This window comes from Dysidea avara, chromosome 11 (genome assembly GCF_963678975.1).
Source record: "Dysidea avara chromosome 11, odDysAvar1.4, whole genome shotgun sequence".
Classification (NCBI taxonomy): Eukaryota; Metazoa; Porifera; class Demospongiae; order Dictyoceratida; family Dysideidae; genus Dysidea; species Dysidea avara.
Genome location: NC_089282.1, coordinates 18,003,501 through 18,027,417, shown reverse-complemented (window position 1 = coordinate 18,027,417; position 23,917 = coordinate 18,003,501). Strand labels below are relative to the sequence as shown.

Here is a 23,917-nt window from a genome sequence, read left to right as displayed (position 1 = left end):
AGATATTAGATGGTTGCAGCGGTTCGTAGGGTTCTTTGTATGCCACGATATTCACCCTCAACATTGTTCAAGTAGTCTATCATCAACTGAAAGTATCGGTGGTTTGATTTAATTGGTCAGTTTCTGGTGGCAGCACGATCTGTGCTGCTTTTTGGCGACAAACAAAATGTTTCTTCCTCTGGAGCACAGGACAAGCAGAACAGCAACTGCGCCGTGGGTCAGCAATAACCAGTACTAGGTAAAGTACCTGCATGCGGAGTATGGTTATAATTGAAGCTAGTTAGCCATCTATATGCTGAAATTCGGCCAAAACGAACGCGATTTTTGCAAACAAATACTTGATATATCAGTGAGACAGTCTTCAACAGCAAGGATGCGAAGCTTATAAACACCTAACAATACGGCTATCTCACCCAGTAAACGCATAGAGCAATCCAAGACATGAAATAGGCACTCACGTGATTTTTTCCCCTGGCTAGCACTCACGTGATCGAAATTCAAATCGCGGAAATGCCCATGAAATCACTTTCACTTGTGAACAGGAACCATGCAGTGCGCTACTTTTGTAAATATTTGTGTTAATTGTTCACTCAGGCGTGGTCTAAGGCCAGTGTAGGTGTGTGATGACATCATAGGGAGAGTCTTAGACTGCTGGGATGATTGAGATGCTGAACCTAATGCATAGAAACTGATTGCCATTTGATTTCAATTTTAAAGTAATTGGAATGGATTATGGTTGTATTTTCCGTGATTTAAATTTTGATCACGTGAGTGTCTATTTCATGCATTGGATTGCTCTATGCGTTTACTGGGAGAGATAGTCGTATTGTTAGGTGTTTATAAGCTTCGTATCCTTACTGTTGGAGACTGTCTCACTGGTGTATCAACCATTCTGGTATTTGTTTGCAAAAATCGGGTGGGGTCTAGCTAATCGACAGAATGGAACAGAAACGAGGCGGAACAGAATCAGGGCTAAACCACGGAAACACAGAACGGAACACTTTTTTAAAATCAAGCTTGTAGCTTATTATTGCTGAATATGTCCCAGGGATATGTCCTTGCAATTTAAGAGCGGCATCTATGGTGATCAAAGCAGTGGATCGAAATAACAAAGGATCGATTGTGGGTTTAGCTGTTATTAGTAACGAAATATTAATTGTAGGCTAAGGATTGTGTTCTTAGTAATGGTTTACTTCCTGATGTCAAAAAAGAAGCTTCCAATTAATTAATACATGACAAGGCAAGTCTTGTTACATTATGTACCATTTTCTGCTGAATGAGCTGCCAGATAATCACTATTATGGTTTCACTTTTATTATAGCTGATGTTGCAATTAGAAAGAGGAAAATCAGCTGGCCTATATTAGCTAAGTTAAAAGGAGGTGGAAATTTGTAAAGTGTGTGAGAAACAGATATGCAGCCATATCAACAATAAATGTGACCCAGTCTGAGAAAACCGGAGTTATCGCCCATGTCAGCAGATTCGATTTTTCATCCAGGACACACAGCTACATGAATAAACTATCTAATTCCACATTTAAAATCAGCTAGACTTGGTTTTGCTGGTTGCTTTTCCCAAGCCCAGTGGTGATCCGTACGTGTGGTGTGGGGCCTTAATGGAGCCCTGGTCAGCCTGGGAATGACTGTATGTGGCTGTACAGCTCTGTGGTGTTGAATGAGTGCCTCTGCTTCATTTTAGCCAGTTTTGAGACCAATGGCTCAAAACCTGGCCTAATTCATCCCTTGGCCTTCCTTTTCAATTTTTGGAACACCCTTGCCCGCCTTACAGGCCCCCCCACCTCCCACCCAATTTGCAGCTCGCCTGATACAGTCAACCTCGGTTTAAAAACTATCTAAAGTGGCGGGAAACTTAGTTGTTGGCTACTTGCACAGTGGATGCTCTGGAAGATAAGGAATTGGTGGAAAACATGTGAAAATTTCGTACACATAGCTTCAACCATTGGCGAGCTACAACGCACTAAATACTTAAAACCGGCATTTCTCGATACTTTTAAATAGACGATAAGCCTGGTTTTGTCAGAGTGGGTCACAAATGTGATGATCAATGAAATGCAGAATTGAAACACTGAGCACAGTAGACTAAGCATTGTCATTATAAGTATTCAGTGTTGGGAGTAACGTGTTACTTATGTAACGCATTACGTAATATTGTTAAGCGCAATCTGTGAATTTGCACAGTTTATAAATTGCGCTGCGCATTTTGTGAATTCATAAAATGCGCAACAATTTATAAATTGTTGCGCAGTTTGTGAACTACCGTAAGAGCTGCGCATTTTATGAACTGGGTACCGCCGTTACGTTCTTGGCCTATTCAAGTACGTATCACAGGGAGGAATGACAGGCTTCTTTTACCCCCTTTTACTAGCTGAAGGGACATGGATAAAGACGCATTCTACCTATATTGTCGAGTATATTGTAGACTATCTCTCCCTCCAAGGTTCCTTTGCGTACTCTGCAGCTGGCCTGGATAAGGTGTACTGTCTTTCTCTCTCAGTGTTGCGCTGCGTATACTACAGCATTTGTGGTAGGCTAAGCCATTCGTTTTGACCAGCTGATATTGATGGGCACAGTCCAGCCTGCATGTTTTACTTTTCCTAGCAGTTGTCCAGCACATGCAAACACTGCACATGCTGCACCAGTAATGAAATGCATATCAGCACATAAGGTTTGGTACATTGTAACTCAAGTCCAACATCTTATCTTTAATGTACAGCCTTAAATGGTACACGTAGTTAGTTTCACTCTCACATTATCCCATGTATCCAGATGTAACTCAACATGTGGTTAGCTACATAATGTCACCTCTGTGTAATACAGTTATTAGTGCAAACATATAGTGTTTGGAATCAGGTATGCTGTGTTACACATATAGCTAAATATGCTCCAATACATGAGTTACAAAGGTACAGCTCCATTTGATGAACAGCAAGACCCAGAAAAGTTGTATCCATTTTCATCTTACCTGGCTATAACCACATGTCTTCCTAAACACCGTTCATGGTACCCCCATGAGCAACTATTGCACCTGACCTATGGAATCCATACAGTAATTTGTATGCATAACTAGACCTCACCATGTCAGTTGTATCATCATCCAAACTAATCATTCCACAAGATTGACAATAGTCATCCAATGATTCTAAATAACAAACATTATAATGCATGTGACACATCATAACTCATCGGTATAATACAACAGACGATGAAAATAAATTTGCAGGTTCACCAAGAAATCCAACTATTCATCAAGAAGGTTATTTAAGCTAATATAGATACATTTTACCACAACATGAACAAACACGTACATGTTTACTTAATGGTACAAATGACACAATGTGATGATGTATATCGAACTGATTGCTGAAGCAATTAATAGGTGCGTAATTATAATAATTTTTTAGGGAAGCCATTACATGGTGCTAGCTACCACAAATCAATACCTTCCGCTGTCAGCAAAGATACATAAAGGAGGACTCAAGTAGGTCCATGATGTTCTCATTATACGTACTGCAGTATGCCAAATTAAGGTACCAAGCAACGTTGAACAGTGAAGAAATCAAGCCCGTAGCAGGGGGTCTGTTCCAGGTAGTTGTAAAGCTGAGTACCATGTGCAAAATACACACATGGTCTTACTAGGGGGTCTGGAGACATACCCCTACAGATTCCTTCTGAGATCACTTACTGACTGCTCTATTAGAACAAATGACTATTCTATTAGAGTGTTGCAATCTTTTTGCAAACTAATATATCAGAAAATTGATAGGTGGGTTCCATAAATTGATAGGTCGATGGGGACCACAAAGGTTTGGTCTCTTGCAAAAATATCAGCTAAAATCCAGCCTGACTTGTCCTTCACAACTTGGCATTATTACAAACTTGGGAACTGGACTACTTGTTCAGTACAGAATATTGGTATCACCCATCTCCACAACGTATGACTAGTGGCTATAAATTTTTGTGATGCTTGAGAATATGATAGCATACATAATTCACTATACTTCCATATCTCTGCAAGTATTTTCTTGTAGTCTACATGTCCATTTTCAGTTGAATGCACATGCTCTACTATGTCATAAAATTTCTCAACTGTTGTAACTAAATGATGGTCATTCTCATTCTGTGATTACTAAATTTTGAGAAGGGCAGGCACAAAGTTTCTTACCCTTTGTTTGTTCCAACTTCAGCTCTGGGTAGTTTAACAAAACAAACCTCTTTGTTGTAGTAATGAAAGGCAGGGCTAATTAGAGCATCACTTCTTTCCACTCCATTCAAAACGGTCTGATATCAAACATGATCTTCTGCACCTTCTCCTCCGTTACTGTTTTGTTTTGCTTTTTGGAGGTGTGATTGGGACCAAGATATTTTCCTCTACAGAACCTTTCGAATAGCCGGCTCTCTGTGACCCTCTTTTGACGTACCTCACAAACTCATAGTGAAATTCACACCTCGCATACACTGCCACGAGGAAATCTCGTGATCCAACACTCGGAACGACAGTAGGTCGGCAACCGATACAACAGGCTGTACATGTCGCATCTTGCCTTGCCATATGGCAGCACGATACCTGCGCAATTTATAAATTGTTGTGCATTTTATGAATTCACGAAATGTGCAGCGCAATTTATAAACTGCGCAAATTCACAGATTGCGCCTAACAATATTATTACTTTTGTGGTACCTAAGTAATATAACGAAATATGCTATGAAAACAGGTAATATAACTAGTTACTTTACTTACAAATGTAACGCGTTACCTAAGTAATATAGTTACTGTAACTGGTCTAATATTACATAATATTATTACTACAAGTAACGAAGTTACTAATCTCGTTAGTTATCCTCTGAGTAACGCCTAGCCACAATGAAGTATCAAAGCCTACTGAATGAAGCTTATTCACCAGCTTCTTACTTATAACCAAGATTTGTACATTGTCCAACAACAAAATCATGTCACGTGATAAGGTGGTAGTTTCACACGTGACAGCTTAAGGCTGTGGATACAAAGTAATATAATATGTAGTATTATTATAGTTACTTTATTTTATGGGTAATATGTAACTGTAACTAAATAGTTCAGTTGCAAGTAATATGTAACTAGTTACATTTAAAAAGTAACTTGCCCAACACTGTAAGTATTCTCAGTAGTGAGTTGAAAACCTTTCTGTGGCTGCCTCTAATAAATCACAGAAACAATGTATTATTTTTCTAGTCTTGAATTCAATACTCCTATTGAGACCAATACGAGAAAATATTTGATATTAATATGAAATGTCAACCAATAACTTTCTTAATTTGGACCAATGACTTAAAATACTCTTGCCAAAATTTCCAATCTTGGATTTCTATTTTCTACCTAATGAAAAATATTTATAATGTAGCTATGACCTGAATCAAGACTACAAGTTCCAGTGCCCCATCAGCAGACACAACAAGGGAATTTTACTTTAGTAGCAACTTCTCATATGCTTTTATCAAGAGTTCGTATAGTACTAAGGGAGAGTGTCCTACTACCAATGTAGCCCATACAAACACTTTTACTGGTGATAGTGAACTGCTGATAGGTGTTGAGTGGTGTTGAACATGGGAAATCCTTGCACACTATAGAACAAAGTGTTGATACTCACCTCACCCAGTGGAATGTACTCCTGTTGGACACACTCTCTTACTACTTTATATTATGAAATTAATCATTATTTTCTGAGTGAACAACACAAGATGCATTAAAAAGCAAGTACTACTATTTTTGATAGAGCAGCTGTATCTATCAAGCATAAGGTCCATATAATACCGGTAGCTACCAATGGACTATATATACTGAGTTAGCTACACAGGTTTAATAATGTTGATCTAAAGAAATAGTGGACTAATAATAATCATGTGGATAATATAATACATCAAGGCACTTAGATGAGCGTTATATGTAGGTAGTATATATTATCTATGGTTGAGTATAGGCAGTGGCATTTCTAGAGCTGGCATACAGGGGGCACAGCATGGATGCTGTAGTATAAAGTAGAATTTCAGTGGGGGCCTGGGGGTTGTGCTGTAGGATTTTTGCAATTTGAAGACTTAAAAGTAGCCTAAAATTGGTGCTAAAAACATGGGAACTGCTAAAACTAACAATGCCAATCTATATGCTGCAACTGTTTCCCAAGATTTTTCAAAATTTATTTTAGCGGGGTGGGAGAGGGGTTCCCCTTAGAATCACTTATGAGTATAGGTTTCTATTTTTTTAATATCCTACTATGGACAAGAAGGGCTTTAATTTGATGTAGAAGAGCACCCATAGTTAACAAGAAAAGGTGTAAATCCAGTGGATTCATGAATGGAGGTTCGATATGCAAACAGCACTTTGGGCAAGTGACTGTCCCAATCTTCACTAACAACTTTAGATAGCATAGCTTCTAATGTACGATTAAATCTTTCTACTTGCCCGTTTGCCTGTGGATGGTACGCCGTTGTTCTAGTTCAGTCAATGCCCAACTGCTTACACAAACTAGTAATCACTTCACTGTTTAGGTTAGACCCTGGATCACTGTGGAGGTATGTTGGCACTCCATATCAACACACAATCTCATTAACTAGCACTCTGGCCAGGGTCTCAAAATCTGTTACTCGAAGGGGGAAAAACCCATTTGCTAAACAAGTCGGTTATTACCACTATGTATTTATGCCCCCTTGAAGATGTTGGTAGAGGGCCCATTATGTCCCATGAAATTTTTTCAAATGGATGGCGTGCTTGAATTGTACCCATTGGGGCTTGAGGAGCTGGCTGGGGTGGGTTACGCTTTTGGCAGGATTGGCATGAGCACACCCAATTCTCAACATCTAGGTCATACCCAGGCCAGTAAAACCACTCTATCACCTTTTCAAGAGTTTTGTGGATTCCCAGATGGTCTGCTTGATTGTGGGGCTGCATCAGGACTTTATCTCTCATGCTGGTAGGAACGACCAGTTGTGCAGTACATGGAGAAACAGAAGATTGCCAGAACTGGTGATAGAGCACCCCATCCTGTAGAAATGCTCGGTGTAACCCTGGAGCTATCCTGTGTGGAAGTGACTCTCCCTTTTGCAATGCTTTAATAGCTTGTGATAGTTGGTCATCTTTCAACTGTGCCTCACTGATTGAACCCAAAGAGCAGGAGCAATCAGAAATCACGGAAGCTATTCGGGACATTGTGTCAGCATTTTGTAACATATTCCCTGGTGTGTACTTGAGCTCAAAATTGAACTGTTGCAAAAACAATATCCACCTCATTAGCTCCCCATCTTTTATCCCTTTCAACGATGTTAATGGATTATGATCAGTGAGTAGTGTGAAGTGAAAACCATACAGGTAGGGATAAAATTCTTTTACTGCCGATACTGCTGCTAAAGCTTCTTTTTCGATGGTTGAATAATTTCGTTCACACTTAGTCAACTGACGACTCCAATAACAGATAACCCTCTCTTTACCATCCTGAACTTGTCCAAGCACTCCTCCCATAGCAAAATCAGAAGCATCAGTATACAGCAAGAATGGCAATTTAAAGTCTGGATATGCCAGGATTGGAGGGGTAACTAATCGATGCTTAAGCTCTGTAAAAGCTTCCTGACAAGCTGTGTCCCATTTGTAAGTGTTGCCTTTCCTAAGTAACTTGTTAAGGGGCTCTGTAATTTTAGAATAGTTGTGCACAAACCTTCGGTAATAATTCGTCAGCCCAAGGAATTGTCTTAACTGCTTTACATCAACAGGGACAGGATACGATGAGACAGCTGCAATCTGTGCTTTGTCTGGTGATATACCAGCAGCAGAAACAACATGTCCCAAATAATGAACCTCTTTCTACACAAAGTAACATTTATTAGGCTTCAATTTTAAACCAGCCTCCCTTAAAGCAGAGAATACATTACTTAAACACTTCAAGTGTTCCTGAAAAGTGTCAATAAATACAATTACATCATCTAGGTATACAAGATATTGCTCACCTCTTAGCCCAGCTAACACACACTCCATGAGGTGTTGGAAAGTAGCTGGAGCATTTGTGAACCCGAAGGGCATCACATTAAACTCATAGTGGCCACTTGCTGTAGAAAAAGCTGTTTTTTCCTTATCACATTCTTCTACTTCAACTTGCCAGTATCCAGAGGCCAAGTCTAATGTGGTAAAGTAAGTGGCCCCAGTGAGCATATCTAGAGTCTCGTCTATCCTAGGCAGTGGATATGCGTCTAGGTGGGTGGCAGCATTAAGCTTCCGATAATTGATGCAAAATCTCCAAGTCCCATCTTTCTTTTTCACCATAACCACTGGGGAGGACCATGGGCTGGCACTACTTCCTTTTGGAGCATTTTGGTGACTTCCTCATCAACAGTATCTTTCTAAGCAACTGGAAGTCTCCAAACTGGCTGTCGAATTGGTGGTCCAGTAGTATCAATAGTGTGCTTCACAACCTGAGTTCGGCCATGTGATCCTGCCTTAACAAAAACATCCGAGTACTCCACTAACAAACTCAGTAGGTTTGTTTTTTCCATGGATGATAATGTTGAGGAATCCAGATTAACATCTGGAATGCATGACTCATTATTGTGGTCTTCCAAGCTGTCACACTTGACCATTTGAATCCTGTGAATGGGGATCACCTCTCCTAACTTCATGCCTTTACACACCTTGATTGGGCTGGGGCTGACATTCATGATTTGCAGGATCACCTTATTGTCTGGAGTAATTGTGGACAGACACCGGGCAACACGCAGGTAGTTTGGCAGATCTTGAGCCTTTACAGTAGGTTCAACCAAGCCCTCCATGGACTCTTCAAAATGACTAGTATTTCCTTTCACTTTGCAAGTGATCAACTGGATAGTATGGCCAGGAATTTCTTGAGTAGACGTTACTAGGACAGATACGATTTCACTGTGACTGTTTGGTTGTAGAGGTATGTTGACATCCTGTAGTATGTTATGTATTGGGACTACGTGCGGTCCTAAAGAAAGTGTACCACTCTTACAATCTAGTACAGCTTCATGCTTCTTCAAAAAGCCAGCACCCAGCAGACATTCTACTGTCAGATCACGAATGACAATAAAAGTGTGTTCACAAGTGAAAGGTCCCAGAGAAACTAACAGTTTAATCTGACCTTTTACATCTAAGGTAACACCATTAGCACTGAAAGGTGATAAGTCCATTTTTATAATGGCTCCATGATCTTCAGTTGAGAGTGATTAAAATCGTATCACAGAAACTGCAGCCCCTGAGTCTAAAAGAAATGTTGTAGGCAGACTATTAGCAAATCCATCTGTGCATAAAATTGTGTTAAGATTTACAGTAGATGCATTAGGTGTAAGTTGTCGGTGGTCACTGTTCATGGTCATGGCCAGCCCCCCACCGCTGGAGCTGGCCCACTTAAGTTTAAAGGGCAGTCACGCTGAAAGTGACCTATCTCTCCACACAACCAGCAAGCCTGCATAGAAGGCTGTCTGGGATTCCTGCTATACGAACGACTACCCCTTCCCCTGGGTTGACCCCTGCTAGGACGCCCCCTTTCTTTCAGACTGATTTCCAGCTCTTCTAAACGTTTTGACATCTTCTCTAAATTTTCATGTAATTTTTCAAATTCTGTTAGTCCTTTACTCTGGGGTACTAAATTCACTTACTTTTGGGACTCCCCTTTGCTCTCAAAATTCAAAGCATATTCGATTTCTCCAGCTTCCTTAACAGCTTGATCAAAGGTGGTGGGTTTACCATGTAATAGTACCTGGCAACTTAGGGATGGTAACAACCCTGTCAAAAATCTCTGTAGCAAAATGCCAGATGTAGGTGCCTCTGAAGGGTATGCCTGGCTAAATAAAATCTTCAAATTCTCAGCAAAGGCATTTACAGTTTCACCACTCTGCTGTGTTCGTGCAATGAACTCCTTACCAGCTACCAATGGATCCTTGGTTAACCCAGCTTTGCTCATTAGCGCCTTCTTCACTTCCACCAAATCAGCTCTAGTCGTATCACTTAATTCAATGTAGATATCCACAAGTTTACCACGTAAGAGCGTCAGTAATACTATTGCTTTCTTCTCTGGGTTCCATTCTTTGGCTGTTGCTACCAACTCGAATCTCGTCCACGCACAAAGGAAGTCTTCTTTGGTGATCTCCGGGAGGGGTAAATCCAACTGTTGGGCCATGGTGCTGGAATACTACTACGTCTGTTAAATATTAAGAGCCCAAGAACATGCAACTCTAATTAATGCACAAACTCGCCTGTTTTGGTGCCGTTAAAACAACATGCCACGGTACAACAGCTTAATCGTTTGTCTTCAGGAGCGTATCCCACTTCTGACACCAATTTGTAATGGGCTCAAATACTATCAACTACTGATACAACACAATGTACAGCTACGTGGCATAACAGAATGTGCGCGCATACATTAGGCGTTAAATAGATACATACATAATCATTGTGTGTGCACGTAGTTAAGTACTTATGTCACAAATAACCATCATAAAACTGGTTACCATATACCTAAATATTTCAAGGGGTAAATTTTTCAAGGTTGAGAGCAATGTTGCTAAAAATAAAACTTTAGCAGATTTCCAAACACTGGCCCCCAAAATGTATTAGAGGCCTAAATATTTCAAGGATAAAATTTTCACTGTTAACCCCCAAAATCATGCAAAAATTTCCCCCCTCGATTTTAGGCTATAGGTATAAGGTATACTGTAAGACCCTAAATTACGTATAATAGACTTATAGTATCTGAAAGTTAACTGCATGGTGGTGGAAGTTTGTGAGATTTGCTTCATGAGCATAGTAGCTACATACAGCTCGCTATAGTGGTTTTTGTATCCACAAAATATTCATGAATTCCTTTAGTTTTGCTTTGATAGAAAAGTTGATATCTATCAATTATTGGAAGAGCATTCCACATTGATGAGAATAGAAGTTCCATTTAAAATATTGCTGTGTAGCTACATGATGTTTAAGTTTGTTGTATGTAGAGATCTGGTGTGTCCCTGAGTAAATGTAATGCAGTTATTGATATCATGATTTCATGTGGGTGACTTGATTGATTTGATTGATCTCAAAGATGTACATACATTAGAGATACAAGTCTGAGTTAAACTAGTCTGGATTTATAAAAGATATCGTATAGTTATTCAGGGTGTATTTCATTGCTCAACGCTGAAATACACTCAAAGCACAAGGTATCCCTAATTAGGTATGGTCACCATAACTGTGAGCAGTAGGTAACGTGGGGATGAACTAAAATAATACACAAAATTAATTTGCTTGGGCGTGGCCCTCAGACCTTCTGACTGTTCCAATTGTGGAATAGGTGACTGCTCTATTAGAGTGCTTTGATCTGGTTATTGTCCTGGACATTTTGGAGAGAATCTGTAGACATTTTTAATAGCCAAAACCCCATTCGGATGGATTTGAATATTTGGATCGTGTATATGCATGCTAGGTCCAGTAGTTAGGTTGCTACTGTCAGAGAAGCGTAATGTAGGTAGCTAGTACAAAAATAGCTTTAGGTAGCTAGTAAAAAATAGCTTTAGCACTGCTTGAAGGTTCTTAGTTTACTAATTTGTTAAGCTGCTTTACTGTAGTTGTGCCCAGTTATACTGATAGTAAAATGTCAGTAACTTTAAGTATATGGAACATAATTGTTTTACTAAGTTTTAAACTCTCAGTAAACATCAGTGAATGCAGGTTTACTGAAATCTACTAAAATTCCAAACAATTAACTGTTCCATATACTGGGGATATACCACTCTAGTAAACTAAGAAACTTCAAGCAGTGTAGGTAACTAGTAGGTGGCTAGTAAAAAATAGCTTTAGGTAGCTAGTAGGTGGCTAGTAAAAAATAGCTTTGCGTTCAATATGGGTGACTATTTTATGTGTATGAGCTTCGCATGTGACCAAATTTAAAATTGCACAACCGACAGAAGTGACTTTGGAGCTCTGTAATTCACAGTCAATAAGAACTAAGCCAAGCATATAGTATAAGAGTTGCTATCTCATATCGAGCACATAAAGATTTGGCCAGATTCATGCATTACTCAACCAATAATAAATTTCATTGTCCAATAATTGAGAACATTCACGCAGGTAACCTTTGCAGCTCCTGCAGCCAGAGATTGAAAATTGTCAGTCTGAATTTTGCATGCAAGAGTCTATGGCCTAGACCTCTCTAAAGGCATAGCAAGAACAGTAATTTTATTTGTGAGTTTAAAGAAATATCACATCCAATCTGATGGTGGTTGGCTTACTCTATACGGAGACATGGGAGACACTCACAGCATGCCATTTATAAGGGACACTTTGACAATTTGAGCTATCATTGCTAGTAGGCACTTATATTCAATAAAAGCAATGAAATTATTTGGATTTGTAGCATTGAAAGAATTAATTAAGCTACAAGTAGTTTGTGTTACCAGTACTAGATCCATCTATTTAGGATTCTTACTGCCAAAATCAACTTGAAATGATCTGACACAGCAGCTCACTTCGTATTATATAAACTAATCATAGTAAACAAATGTTAGGGACAAGTCATTGTTGTTATTACTGAAGTGGTCAACCTTGCAGCTTCGTAGAGAGAGTACTCAATCTTACTCTACAAAACAATCAACCATATATCTTACAAATTCCAATCTTCCAACTCCATCACCACCAGAGCAAGAAATGGCATGAAGTTCCTACATTATCAGCCAACCACTGATTGTTTTAAATATTCCTTTTTTCCATGAACTATTTCCAAATGGAACTGATTGCTATCAGAAATTGTTTACCCCAATTCATTATACAATTTCAAAATTTACTACATAAATAATATAATATGTAACTATACTTGTAAATTAGCTAAATACCCTAGGTGGGCTCTGCTGATCAAATAATAATTATATCTGTTTATATGTATCATGCTAAGCTAAACAGTACATGACTATTTCGTTTTTGAAAGTGTAGCCATCAAGTGACCTGCAGAGGCAAAATGTAATGAAAATCAATTTCAGTGCAAGCAGTTTAATAAATTACAATGAGAAATTACTTATTAGTGGTCTGGATTAATCATTAAAAGCGTGATAAAATAGCTATGTAAAAAATGAAATTTATTTCACAAGATTTTTAGCAACTCTAAATATTATTTTTCAAATTAGTGCAAACTCTCAATTATTGGCAGCACTCAATTATTGGCAAAGTGTTGTTTTTTTTTTATGGTAATGCTCTTTCAGATAATACAGGCATACAACAAAAACATGTTTCAATTATCAGTTTTATCAGTCTCGTTATGGACAAGTAATGCACATATGATACTTGCTTTGCAGTGTGAAGACAGTGATTTCCCCTTCTCCAAGCCCCTCTCGTAGTTGTACTTGTAACTAAGTTGTACTATTACAAGCCTACATCAATGAATTAAAAAGATATTTCCTTACCCTTTTAATAGATGTCATAAATTATCGAAGCACTATAAACTGATAATTGAGCACAAGATTTGCATACATAAACTACAACTAAAACAAAAATTGGAGATGTTGTTCAGAGATGCCACAAAGTGAAAATGTGACTAGACAAGGTAAGGAAAGGTTGCTCTCAAGTTTTGCCATAAAATAGTGCTCCCTAAAATGAAAGCAGTGGACAGATGATATGTGCCATGCCATTGATGCCATTATAAGGCCAGGTAAATGATTTGGAGAGTAGATAAACAGTAAAATCAAGTTTCTAGACAGACGTTGAAAGCTATAACCACATGCTGGGTTGTTCACGGTACTAATTCTAGGCCCAAGTCCTCTTTATCACATGCTGAAGAGATTGTGCTGGCAGAGATATCAAATATCAGTGGATACTGCTAAATATAAAAAACGCGGTATGGCAAGGACAAAATGCAGGTTAAGAAGATAACAATAAATATTGTTCATGACAAGCAAAAAGTAGAAAGTATATAGTACAGATTTATGGTATAATGTCAATACTGTTAAACCATACAAGACACGACATAAATGATGACACTATGGACACTTCTGATCTTGACGATGAATATTTTTTAGGACTTGTGAGATTGAAGAGACTACTTTCTCTGAGTGCAATGTCTTTGCAGAGGATGAGTACATGTAGATTGCTATTCTGAGGAATAATCTGTCCTTACTGTGTATTGTAAACTCCTTTTTTTGCTGTGGAGTTTTTAGTGATTAATATGTGTGGTTAATAAACATATTGGAATTTCTTGTGGATTTTTGCAAGAAGGTAAATAGGCATTTTGTAGCAAAAGTGCTGGTAATTGAAGTAATAACAGTAATGGAGTGCTGACAATAAGATATGCGTGATAATAATTGAAAATTATGTGTTAGTACTTACATGCCTGTATCTACCTGTCAAATCAATGCATGCGCTAGCATTTTTATTTTATAGGAGCTGCTAAGCAACAATTCAATCAATTAGCCAGCAGTTAGAATGAATTATGAATGAAGTCATCTGTAATTGAAATAATTATGCACTACATGGTACTGCATACTGAATCCTATGATAGTACAAATAGTTTGATATGGCTAAAGTTAAATGTTCTGAATAAAGTCTATCCCAAGCCACCAGCAACACATGTGGTAGTCTGGAACAAAAGTATCCCGTAGCCATATATAAATTACAATTATACTTCAAACAAGTTCCATACTGACATTTGATTGACTGAAAGTGCGGTCTCTAAATCCCATAGTGCCTCACTTGTGTCCTATACAGACCACATTCTAACCACCTTTTCTTCTTTTGTGTGGGGACAAAAAGAAAAATTCTTCCTGCCCCCACACAAAAAAGCGGTCTAGGCACAAGAACTACCTCACTCTCTGGGCACAAGACTACACTGTCAAGGCACAACAATGAATTTTAGTCAAAATTCATGAGTATAGGGTTTGGCAACCTTGTACTACTACAGGGCCTGAGGGTTACTAATCACATATCAAACCCTGTGTTTCTAACTATTATAAGTATAAGCTGTTTGCATGTATACAGTGGTATAATTAGTTATCATCACTGTGTTACAGAAGCTGTTCTTTTACCGCACTCATAGAATTAGCTACCTAATAGACATGACAAAGCCATGCCACCTTGAACACAAAGCTATCAGTAGCAGAGTTGGAGTAGTTACTTCAGAAAAGTAACTAGTTAGTGGTTACTTTTATCCCATGTAACTTAGTTACAGTTACTTAGTAACTATGTATCTAGTTAATAGTTACTTTCATAAAATACAGTAGGTTATGCTTAACTTTTATAACATGATTATTTTGCCCAGAACAAAAAAAAAAGAGAACTACATATAATAATTATTATTATTATCTACACTTTCTCAAAATAACAATTCTGTGGCTAATTCAGCTCAGTTTCATCTGTTATGTCTGTTAATCAAGCTGAATCATGAAGAACAGTACACAGAAAGTGTTTACTTAATGTGCTGTTACAGTAACACAAAATTTGAAGTGCTCTTGCTTTTAAAGTATAACCTATAATTACAATCTAACTATTGTAACTAGTTACAATCTAACTATTGTAACTAGTTACTTTTCAGACAGTTGTAGCTGGTTACTAGTTACAAAGCAATAGTAATATTCATAACTTAATTACAAAGTAACTAGTTACCCCAACTCTGATCACTAGAGATTAGTACTGTAGGGATGCATGTTTCTGTTTTACTATCTTCTTCCCACTACTACTAGTACTGTTGTATTAATGGCTATCTGCCCCATCTTAATAAGCTCACTTCTGCTCCTCCATGCACCTGCAGCTATTACTCCTGTTGCAGAATGGATATGTGTCAACCTTAGCTGTAACCTCATGCCACTATTAGATTAAGACTCTAATAGAGCAGTCAGATGCTCAATGACAGAAGTTTGCAGTGCAGCTGGAGTTATGTAACTGAAGCAGCAGCAGCATAACAAAAAACTACAAAAGTGAAGCAAGAAACATTTACAGCAAAGAAGTTGAAGTAGTATAAATTATAGGAACAAGTGGTACTGAGAAACAGATTACCTGGGAAACACATATCCCTGTGACAACCGTGCACAATTAATAACTATATTACAATTTTCTTTTGTCAAAGTGTCTATTCCAGCTAGTTCCCACGATCATTAAGTTATTCAAAATTTTACAGTAATGTTCAATTTACAAATCCTTGTACATACATATATCCTTTTGTTGTCCTTACTTCTATACACTCTTAACAAAAAGAAATTGCTATCACTTTAATTTCAATATCAGTTACTCATAAAAAAACAACGCTGCATCATGCATCAGTTGGACGACCAATGGCAACTGCATCACTACATCTAAAATAGCTTTTCCGGCTCTCTCAGGGAACTTGACATACTTTTGGCTTATAAAACAAGCAGCATTGCAAAACTACAGAGTGATGGTTGCATCAGCCAGGTTAGAAGGCCAACTGATGCATGCATGGTGTATATATGATTAATGGATGTTTCACATGCTAGGTTTGATGATGATCGGTGTAGAGAAATGTTCACTGTGGATGAATCAGGTGTCATACGGAGCAATGGAGGAATAGACCGTGAAATAGTTGCAGAATTGTTTCCAGAAAATACAGATGAAGTGAACGACATGGCTGGCTGTTCATTGAGTTTTGTAAGCAGTAGTGGTCATAGTAGTGTAGTCAGGATTGAAGTGGTTGTACTCGATGTAAATGACAATTCTCCACAATTCATGTTCACTGATGGTCTAACACATTACGAAGTTAGAGAGAATAAACCACCAAACAGTACTATACTAACATTCTCAGTATCAGATCCTGACAAGGGTCACAATGGTACTGTGGTTGATGTGCAGATGAGTGGAGTGAATAAAAGTTTATTTTATTTAATTGAAGAACTTGTTGAAGAAAGAGAAAACAGATATTTGGAGTTCACTTTGCAAACCAATAACACACACACTGTAATAGACTATGAAAATAATGAGCAATTTAATATCACTTTCATAGCTAGGGATGGAGGCACTCCAATGAGAATAAATACCACTACAGTGATTCTTGATGTTCAAGATGAAAACGAAGGTGCTCCCATGTTTGGCATGACCAGTTACGAAATCACTATCAATGAAACTACTCCTGTTGGTCAAGTAATTGTGCAAGTTTCCGCTACTGACATGGACGGTGGAGAGTTTGGAATTGTTCAGTACACCTTGGAGCCTAGTAACGGAGGTATCACAGGACAATATGCCATTAATGCTATGACTGGTGAAATATACTTAAGGAAGTCAGTTGAAAACTTTACCACTAACACTGTTCATAATGTTCTTGTACAATCCTACAATGAGAATTTCACAATACCTGGTAACATGGCTGGTGTAAGGATCACCATTGTTAGAGCAAGTGATTTACCACAGTTTAGAATTAGGTTAGATATAAAAACTTCATACAATGATGTTGTAGTGGAAGGGAATGATTTGCTTACACCAAACTGGAGAGTGGATAGAGATATGCACGGTTTTAATTTTACCGTACAGTTTGATGGAGTAGCACCCAACTATAGCCTTTCCAACCAATTTATTACTATCATTGCAGTATATAATCTTAGAATAATGTTTAACAATGTTGACCGGGAGACTACTCCAGTCATTACTGGCTCGCTAATAGCTACTGACACAGAGTTCTCAGCCTTAACTAGCTCACTGCACTTCTCAATCACAGTGCTGGATATTAACGATAACCCACCTATGTTTATAACCACCAACTTTTCTATGTCAGAAAATCAACCTGTTGGTTACAAGGTCGGAGATATTGTAGCTCGGGATCCCGACTTAGGAGAAAATGGAACTGTCGATTACCTTTTACTCCACTCTAGCCATCCTGAAATTTTAAGTGTGGAGATAAATGGCTTTATAATCGTGAGAGGTGTTGTTGATTTTGAACAAGCTGAGAGTATCAAATTGTTGGTAATGGCCAGAGATCGAGGAAGTTCTTCCTTGTCTAGCAACCAAACCGTTACAGTGTCCATTAAAAATATAAATGAACATACTCCCTTGTTTGTCACTAAAAATCTAACCTATACAGTATTTTTGAACACTACATCATTTCCAGTAACATTGACTGTTAATGCTATGGATGGTGATACAGGATCATTTGGAGAAGTGAGGTATAGCCAAAGTACAGAGTCAAACAATGCCAGCAGTCTTGTTTCAATAGATACACAATCTGGAGACATTACTATTAATGCACCTTCCACTGTTTCGGCTTATCCGTATTTATTTCCAATAGTGGCCACTGATGGAGGTGGTCTTAGTAGCATGGTCACATTCAGCATTTATGTATGGACTGACTTTTGTGAGCAGAATCCTTGTGATAACGAAGCTACATGTAACAACACAGACAATGACTACACATGTGAGTGTGCAGATGACACTTATGGTGGAGAAAATTGTTCCACTATAAAGTTTCCTTGTAGCAGCAGACAGCCTTGCTTTAATGGTGGACAATGCACTAACATCAATGACAACTTAGATTATATATGTAGATGTGTGGATAACTACTATGGGAGAAATTGTACATTCAGTGCTGTTAGCTTTAAACCAAGATCTTATCAGACTCACATAGGGGTCTTTCCAAGTTTTGATGACTTAAACGTGACACTTCAAATATTACCAAAATCTCTAAAATGGATTATTGTTTTATGCTATTGAAGATGTTGACAAATTTGTTACATTGGAGTTGAGAGATGGTACAATAATTTCTCGCACTGCAGCGGCATTTAATCACACAGATAACAGGGCCTCTACTAACAATACATGGTATCAGATTGTGCTTACAATAACTGGACAGGTATAGTGGGTGTGTCCAGTTGTGTGTGTGTGTGTGTGTGTGTGTGTGTGTGTGTGTGTGTGTGTGTGTGTGTGTGTGTGTGTGTGTGTGTGTGTGTGTGTGTCTGTGTGTGTTTAGGAGTAAGGGAGGAATGGTAAGCTATAGGTGTGTATCATCCAGTAATATGTAATGTGTTTACTTGTTATCCCTTATGGGACAAGTGTGTCCAATAGTTGATGAGAGCTAGGTGTGTGCAACAATCATTCATTTCGTATTTTATCTGTAGAATCCATCAGTGGAAATCAGACTGGTTGAAGAGAACCTAGAAGAGTTCAGCCTGTAAGTGACATGATTAAGAGTTCATTGTCATGCATCTAAGAAAGCCAGCACACCACACCATCACCATATTGACAGAAAACATCATTTTCACAAAATATGTAGCTCAGTGTTACCTTCTCCAACTTGAATATTTTATGTTACAAATACCATCACATACACTTGTAAAATAGGAGCCCTCAAAATTTGGCTTAAGTTTTTTTTCTTTGCGCTTTGGGAGTTGATTTATGTTCTTCTTTCTTTGCACACTTTACAAAAGCCAATATAGAGGCAAAGGTGCAATTCGATCCCTTGAAATTTTATGTATAAATGTGGCCAAATTCATGTATAAGTTTGGTGCAGACATTCACAGAGTTATGGGTGATTATTAGCATAAAATACTTTTTGTCATACTTACAGGGTAAACCACTCAAGGGAATAAGGTGAAAATTGGTGTATGTATAGGTTAACCATCATAAGCTCAAACCTTTTGTGGTTTAAAATATTTGCATGACAACTACAGAGTTAGCTACCAGGAGAAAAGTAAACCTGCTGTAAAATTGCAGATTCAAAATATTCTAATAGAACAGCCATTGGCTACCTTAATTTATACATTATATATAAAAATTCTAATTCAATAATAAAGTTTATAATTTCAAAAATTTATATAGAATATTCTATGAGTGTTCTATTAGAAATCCTCGAAAAAAATGTGTACTCTTAGAGTAATACAAAAGTAATTAACAAAAAGTCTATAATACAATACTTTTTCCTTCAAGAATAAATTGGATAAACCCCTTTTTAAAAGGCCACACTCTTTTTAATAGCTTGGTTACTTCTTTTTGTATTTTAAATGTCCAAGTCAGCCACTGATCGAAAAAAGTTGTGAAATCAGAAGTGGTGGCCAAGAAATGGCTGATCATACAGCCATGTCTTGGCTGCCTGCCACCTTTGATCTCAGAAGCTTTTTCACCTCGTCTTTTTAAAGACCATGCTATTAGCTATCAGTAACAGAATTCTTTGAGGCAGTAACAAATAGCTGTACATGAAACTGATTAAATATTTTGAGACTGTATAATATCACAGTTAGCTACCTACATGTTAAATTAAGTACATAATCCACTCTGATAACCAGCCAACCCCATTCAGGTATTTAGGGCAAATGCTCCTCCTCCACATTCAACTTATGGCTACATCTTTGAGTGCTATGCACTCATGGTACTGACAAAACTTTTACTGGAAATTTTATATATATGCTAGTTTCATAAAGCGGTGCAATATCTTACTTCCTTGCAGCCTTCACTACCTTATAACCAAGTAACAACACAATGAGAGATTTCATGAACAATCGATATACTCTAATAGAGCAGTCACCACTGATCTATGCATTTCATTATTATTTATTTATTATTCACACTTTACAGTGACCAGCACTGAAGGTCTACAACAACATGTGCTCCAGCCTTAGGATTATACCACTCAAATGTATACAATGTCCACCATATAAAATGGTGTGCGTCAACACAATAACTAGGCAATTTTACTGCATATATTGTCCCTGACCACTCACATTTAGTAGTAGTCTGAGTATTCCCTTTACTTGCCAGGCAGCTCCTGGTTTGACCCTTGACTTACTGGGGAATTAGGAATTAAATTGTCATTTTTATTTCTCTGATTTCTGAATGGCAGAATTCAGTTGACGCTTAGTATACAGCAAGTTTTTAAATCAGACTCCTGGTTTCATTGTACACTAATATATGTAATTGTAATATATAGATAAGTGCACTACAGCTGACCAAAGACCGGCACATGATAAAAAATGTGTTTATGTTTGCATGTCTGTCCAACCCATGAGTTGTTTGTTGTGTCCAGGATATCCAATAATTCATTATCATCTCAAGATAAAATGACTGAGGTGTACGTTGGTGGAATACCTGCTGAGGTTATTGTTCCACTGAATCATGTTAGGAGCAGGGACTATGTTGGCTGTATGCGTGATCTCATTATCAATGGAAATCACATTGAATTGTCTGACAAAATCCAAAATAACAGACGCATGAAGTCACACAATGTTGCTGATGGCTGTGCAGTTGGATCACGCATGGAAAAATGTGACACATGTGAAAATGAAACCTGCGTGAATTTTGTAGTGGATGAAAAACCATATTGTGACTGTGAAGTTGTTGGGGCCAGTTGTTTACGTGGTTAGTAATATGACACATGAATTTTTTTCATTCAAAGTGAATGGGGAGAGACTGTGCCAATGAAGGAAAGTATGTAAAGGAAAAGTATTTAAAAGCCAAATATTTTATGCGGTAGCAAGTTCAGTCTTTTGCTTTAGTAAAGGTCACCTGTCAAAGCAAAACTTAACATTTTTATAATAAGTGTATAATGCATTCCAGTGAGAACCCACTGAACTGCTGCTTCTAGTATTCTCACGAAAAATTAACCACCTGTAGGGAAGTCATATATATATCAATTTTTGAAACCTGTGCTTTCAAAATTACATAATGAATTTATGATGGATATTGTACAGTGAATGTTTCTGTTATTATTATGCAATGCTATTATATTATTACACACTGTAATAATTTTGTTTCTCGTAGCTCCATCTACCTTAGTCAGCTTCACAGGGAAAAATCGAAGAGCTGATTTGATTATTAAACCAAAGGAAGATTTTTATTTAGCCTTACAGCAGAGCAGACAGACAAGACAAGCAGTAGAACAAGTGACATTCGAGTTTCGTACTGCCACAATAGAAGCTGTTGTATTAAGCAGCAGAACTGAAGATGGCAGTGGAAACCTGGGAGTGTTCTGGGTAAGCTGAATATGCAATACAAATCTCTTATTGACACTAGTACTAGTTTATGCTATACAACTGCTAGTATAGTTACCTAAGTATTGTCTTTGTACATAGTTTGACAACTCCAGTGTTCATTACTATGCCTACCAGAATGGCTCACTGTGTAATAGAGTGACAGTGGAGGGTCATTTTAATGATGACAACTGGCACAGTGTAGAAGTGACCATCGAAGGAGACAACATCAAACTTGTCATGGACTATAACACATCTCACACAAGTTCCAACACCAGTAGATGTCAGGATGTGTCTTTTGTGCATCGTTCAACAAAGATCACTGTTGGAGGTGTGTCAGGACTTCATGACTACCTTCAAGATTTGCCTGACCAGGAATTTTATGGTTGCGTACAAAACCTCAAGGTTGATGATGTCAGTATCATACTTAATAAGAAATTCAACTCACAATTAGTCAACGTACAAGTTGAGGGGTATATCAATGCTGTGAGCAATGAGTGCAGGAGCATAACAGAGACGGAGCATATAGACGACAATCACAGTTTTGAAATTATTATAGCAGTGGTGTTTGGAGTCATTGCATTACTGTCAATACTACTTGCAGCTGTTGGAGTTACTGCATCTTACTATTATAAGAAAAATAAGTATTTCATATAGAGCTGCCTTTGTGTGTACATTACACCCTATTATGATTTTGTGATTGTATTCTATTCTGCTGTACATAATCTGTGTATTAAATAGATAATGCTGTAGTTGCATACTGCCACTATATAGTTACTATAGCAAGTCATTTTCAAGGGTTATGCTTTTGTGAATCGCTGCCATTTAAAATTTTAAAGAGGGGCTTTTCCAGACTTTTTATACATAAAACGATGCCATTTTGAATTTCAAGGGGGAAATTTTTCACAGACAGCTTGCCAATCCACGAAAATTGTGCAAATTTCCCATCTTTAAAAACCCACTATACTGTGTGTGCTGCCCAATAAATAAAATGTGTTGAAATGTGAAATGTAGCTATAGTTGCTTGTTAACTATCATTAGATGGTTAGAGTAGACAATTAAATATATAGTCAGTGAAATTGCTAACACTCACAAGTACACATTTACATACAATTGTAACAATGTAGTTAAGTAAAACACTGTATTTACAAAAATTATTTGTATTTCAGATGAAGGCTGGTAAATTTAAGTCTAGATTCAATTCAAATTGTACTGGAGTTGTCACACTTGTACGTTAAAAACACTGGATTACAATCAAAATCTTAGAGCACACAAGATCACATCCGCATCATCAAGGTATTACCTTGTCAGATAGAGATACAGTACCGTATCCACTATGTTCTAAAATTTTCACTGTCCTGCTAAGAAGTAGGTCAGTGTGCAAAAGGTCCTAACGTTAAGGTCCATTGAATCACATCTGAGTTTTCCTATATATGTAGATATTTAATTAGAAACAATTAGTCATCAACTCATGTATGCATATACACTAAACACTGACATAAACTTACCATCTTTCATCATGTTTTGTCTTCAAGATGTAAGTACTGTTCCTGCTCATTTCAAGTGATAAAACAGTTAATAGGAAATCACATTGTTTCTTTACTCACATGAGGCCCTCATTTGGTGCCTGTGACTTTACACTGGTCCAGTTGGTATTTTGCTATCAAGTAAGTGATAAACTCAAACCGGAGAATCCGATTTTTTATTCGCTTATCCAAATCCTACGTAAGGAAAATACCTGTGAAGCACTTGTCAATGCTTTAGTATTTGTTTACAGACTCCATACAACAGTACACAAATATGCATTTATATATGACCAGGGGAAACATATTGAGTATTTATTCACTAAGTTCTACTTTAGAGTTTTGCCGGGAAGAGTTTCACATATACAAGTTCCATTAGTGACAAGTTCTTACTCACTATTAGAAATTGTTTAGAATATTTAGTCTCCACATGAGGTACATGGATGGCCCAGTTATCAGGTAGCACCACAAACTGATACCTAC

General features: G+C 37.7%; 3 protein-coding genes and 1 long non-coding RNA gene across 5 annotated transcripts in view; 1 reads left to right on the top strand and 3 right to left on the bottom strand.

The window, feature by feature from the left end:
- Positions 1 to 2,903: 2,903 nt before the first annotated feature.
- Positions 2,904 to 4,527, bottom strand: LOC136238189 (uncharacterized). Its single transcript, XR_010692844.1, has 3 exons — positions 4,183 to 4,527; positions 3,095 to 3,159; positions 2,904 to 3,050 (listed from the first exon to the last, which is right to left on the bottom strand). It is a non-coding gene; the product is annotated as an uncharacterized lncRNA (long non-coding RNA).
- Positions 4,528 to 8,378: 3,851 nt separating this feature from the next.
- Positions 8,379 to 9,182, bottom strand: LOC136237742 (uncharacterized). The gene has a single exon (XM_066027955.1). The coding sequence runs from the start codon at positions 9,180 to 9,182 to the stop codon at positions 8,379 to 8,381; it is 804 nt and encodes a 267-aa protein (XP_065884027.1).
- A 7,800-nt stretch (positions 9,183 to 16,982) lies between these two features.
- On the top strand, positions 16,983 to 22,672 carry LOC136238180 (neurexin-1b-like). 2 transcript variants are annotated; one of them, XM_066028528.1, is made up of 5 exons: positions 16,983 to 18,802; positions 19,068 to 19,120; positions 20,969 to 21,300; positions 21,703 to 21,914; positions 22,014 to 22,672. In XM_066028528.1, exons 3-5 carry the CDS (start codon positions 21,003 to 21,005, stop codon positions 22,566 to 22,568), a joined length of 1,065 nt encoding a protein of 354 aa, XP_065884600.1. In that variant the 5' UTR covers positions 16,983 to 18,802; positions 19,068 to 19,120; positions 20,969 to 21,002; the 3' UTR covers positions 22,569 to 22,672. The 2 variants fall into 2 exon arrangements, 1 of the variants encoding a protein (XP_065884600.1); XR_010692839.1 differs by lacking the exons at positions 20,969 to 21,300; positions 21,703 to 21,914; positions 22,014 to 22,672 and having other exon boundaries at positions 19,068 to 19,121.
- Positions 22,673 to 23,445: 773 nt separating this feature from the next.
- Positions 23,446 to 23,917, bottom strand: part of LOC136238298 (xylosyl- and glucuronyltransferase LARGE2s-like) — a 79,335-nt gene continuing 78,863 nt past the window's right edge. The window contains exons 17-18 of the mRNA XM_066028703.1: positions 23,832 to 23,913; positions 23,446 to 23,632 (exon numbers count right to left, since the gene is read on the bottom strand). Coding sequence (XP_065884775.1) covers positions 23,528 to 23,632; positions 23,832 to 23,913 — 187 coding nt within the window. The 3' untranslated portion in view covers positions 23,446 to 23,527. The remainder of the gene's footprint in view (positions 23,633 to 23,831; positions 23,914 to 23,917) is intronic.

What these genes read in the sequence shown, in the direction of transcription:
- LOC136238180 (XM_066028528.1), top strand. Translation starts at nt 21,003, where the DNA reads ATGACTGAGGTGTACGTTGGTGGAATACCTGCTGAGGTTATTGTTCCA. An exon ending in TGGGGCCAGTTGTTTACGTG is followed by an intron (nt 21,301 to 21,702) that starts GTTAGTAATATG and finishes TGTTTCTCGTAG; the next exon opens with CTCCATCTACCTTAGTCAGC. An exon ending in GAAACCTGGGAGTGTTCTGG is followed by an intron (nt 21,915 to 22,013) that starts GTAAGCTGAATA and finishes CTTTGTACATAG; the next exon opens with TTTGACAACTCCAGTGTTCA.
- LOC136237742 (XM_066027955.1), bottom strand. Translation starts at nt 9,182, where the DNA reads ATGGACTTATCACCTTTCAGTGCTAATGGTGTTACCTTAGATGTAAAA.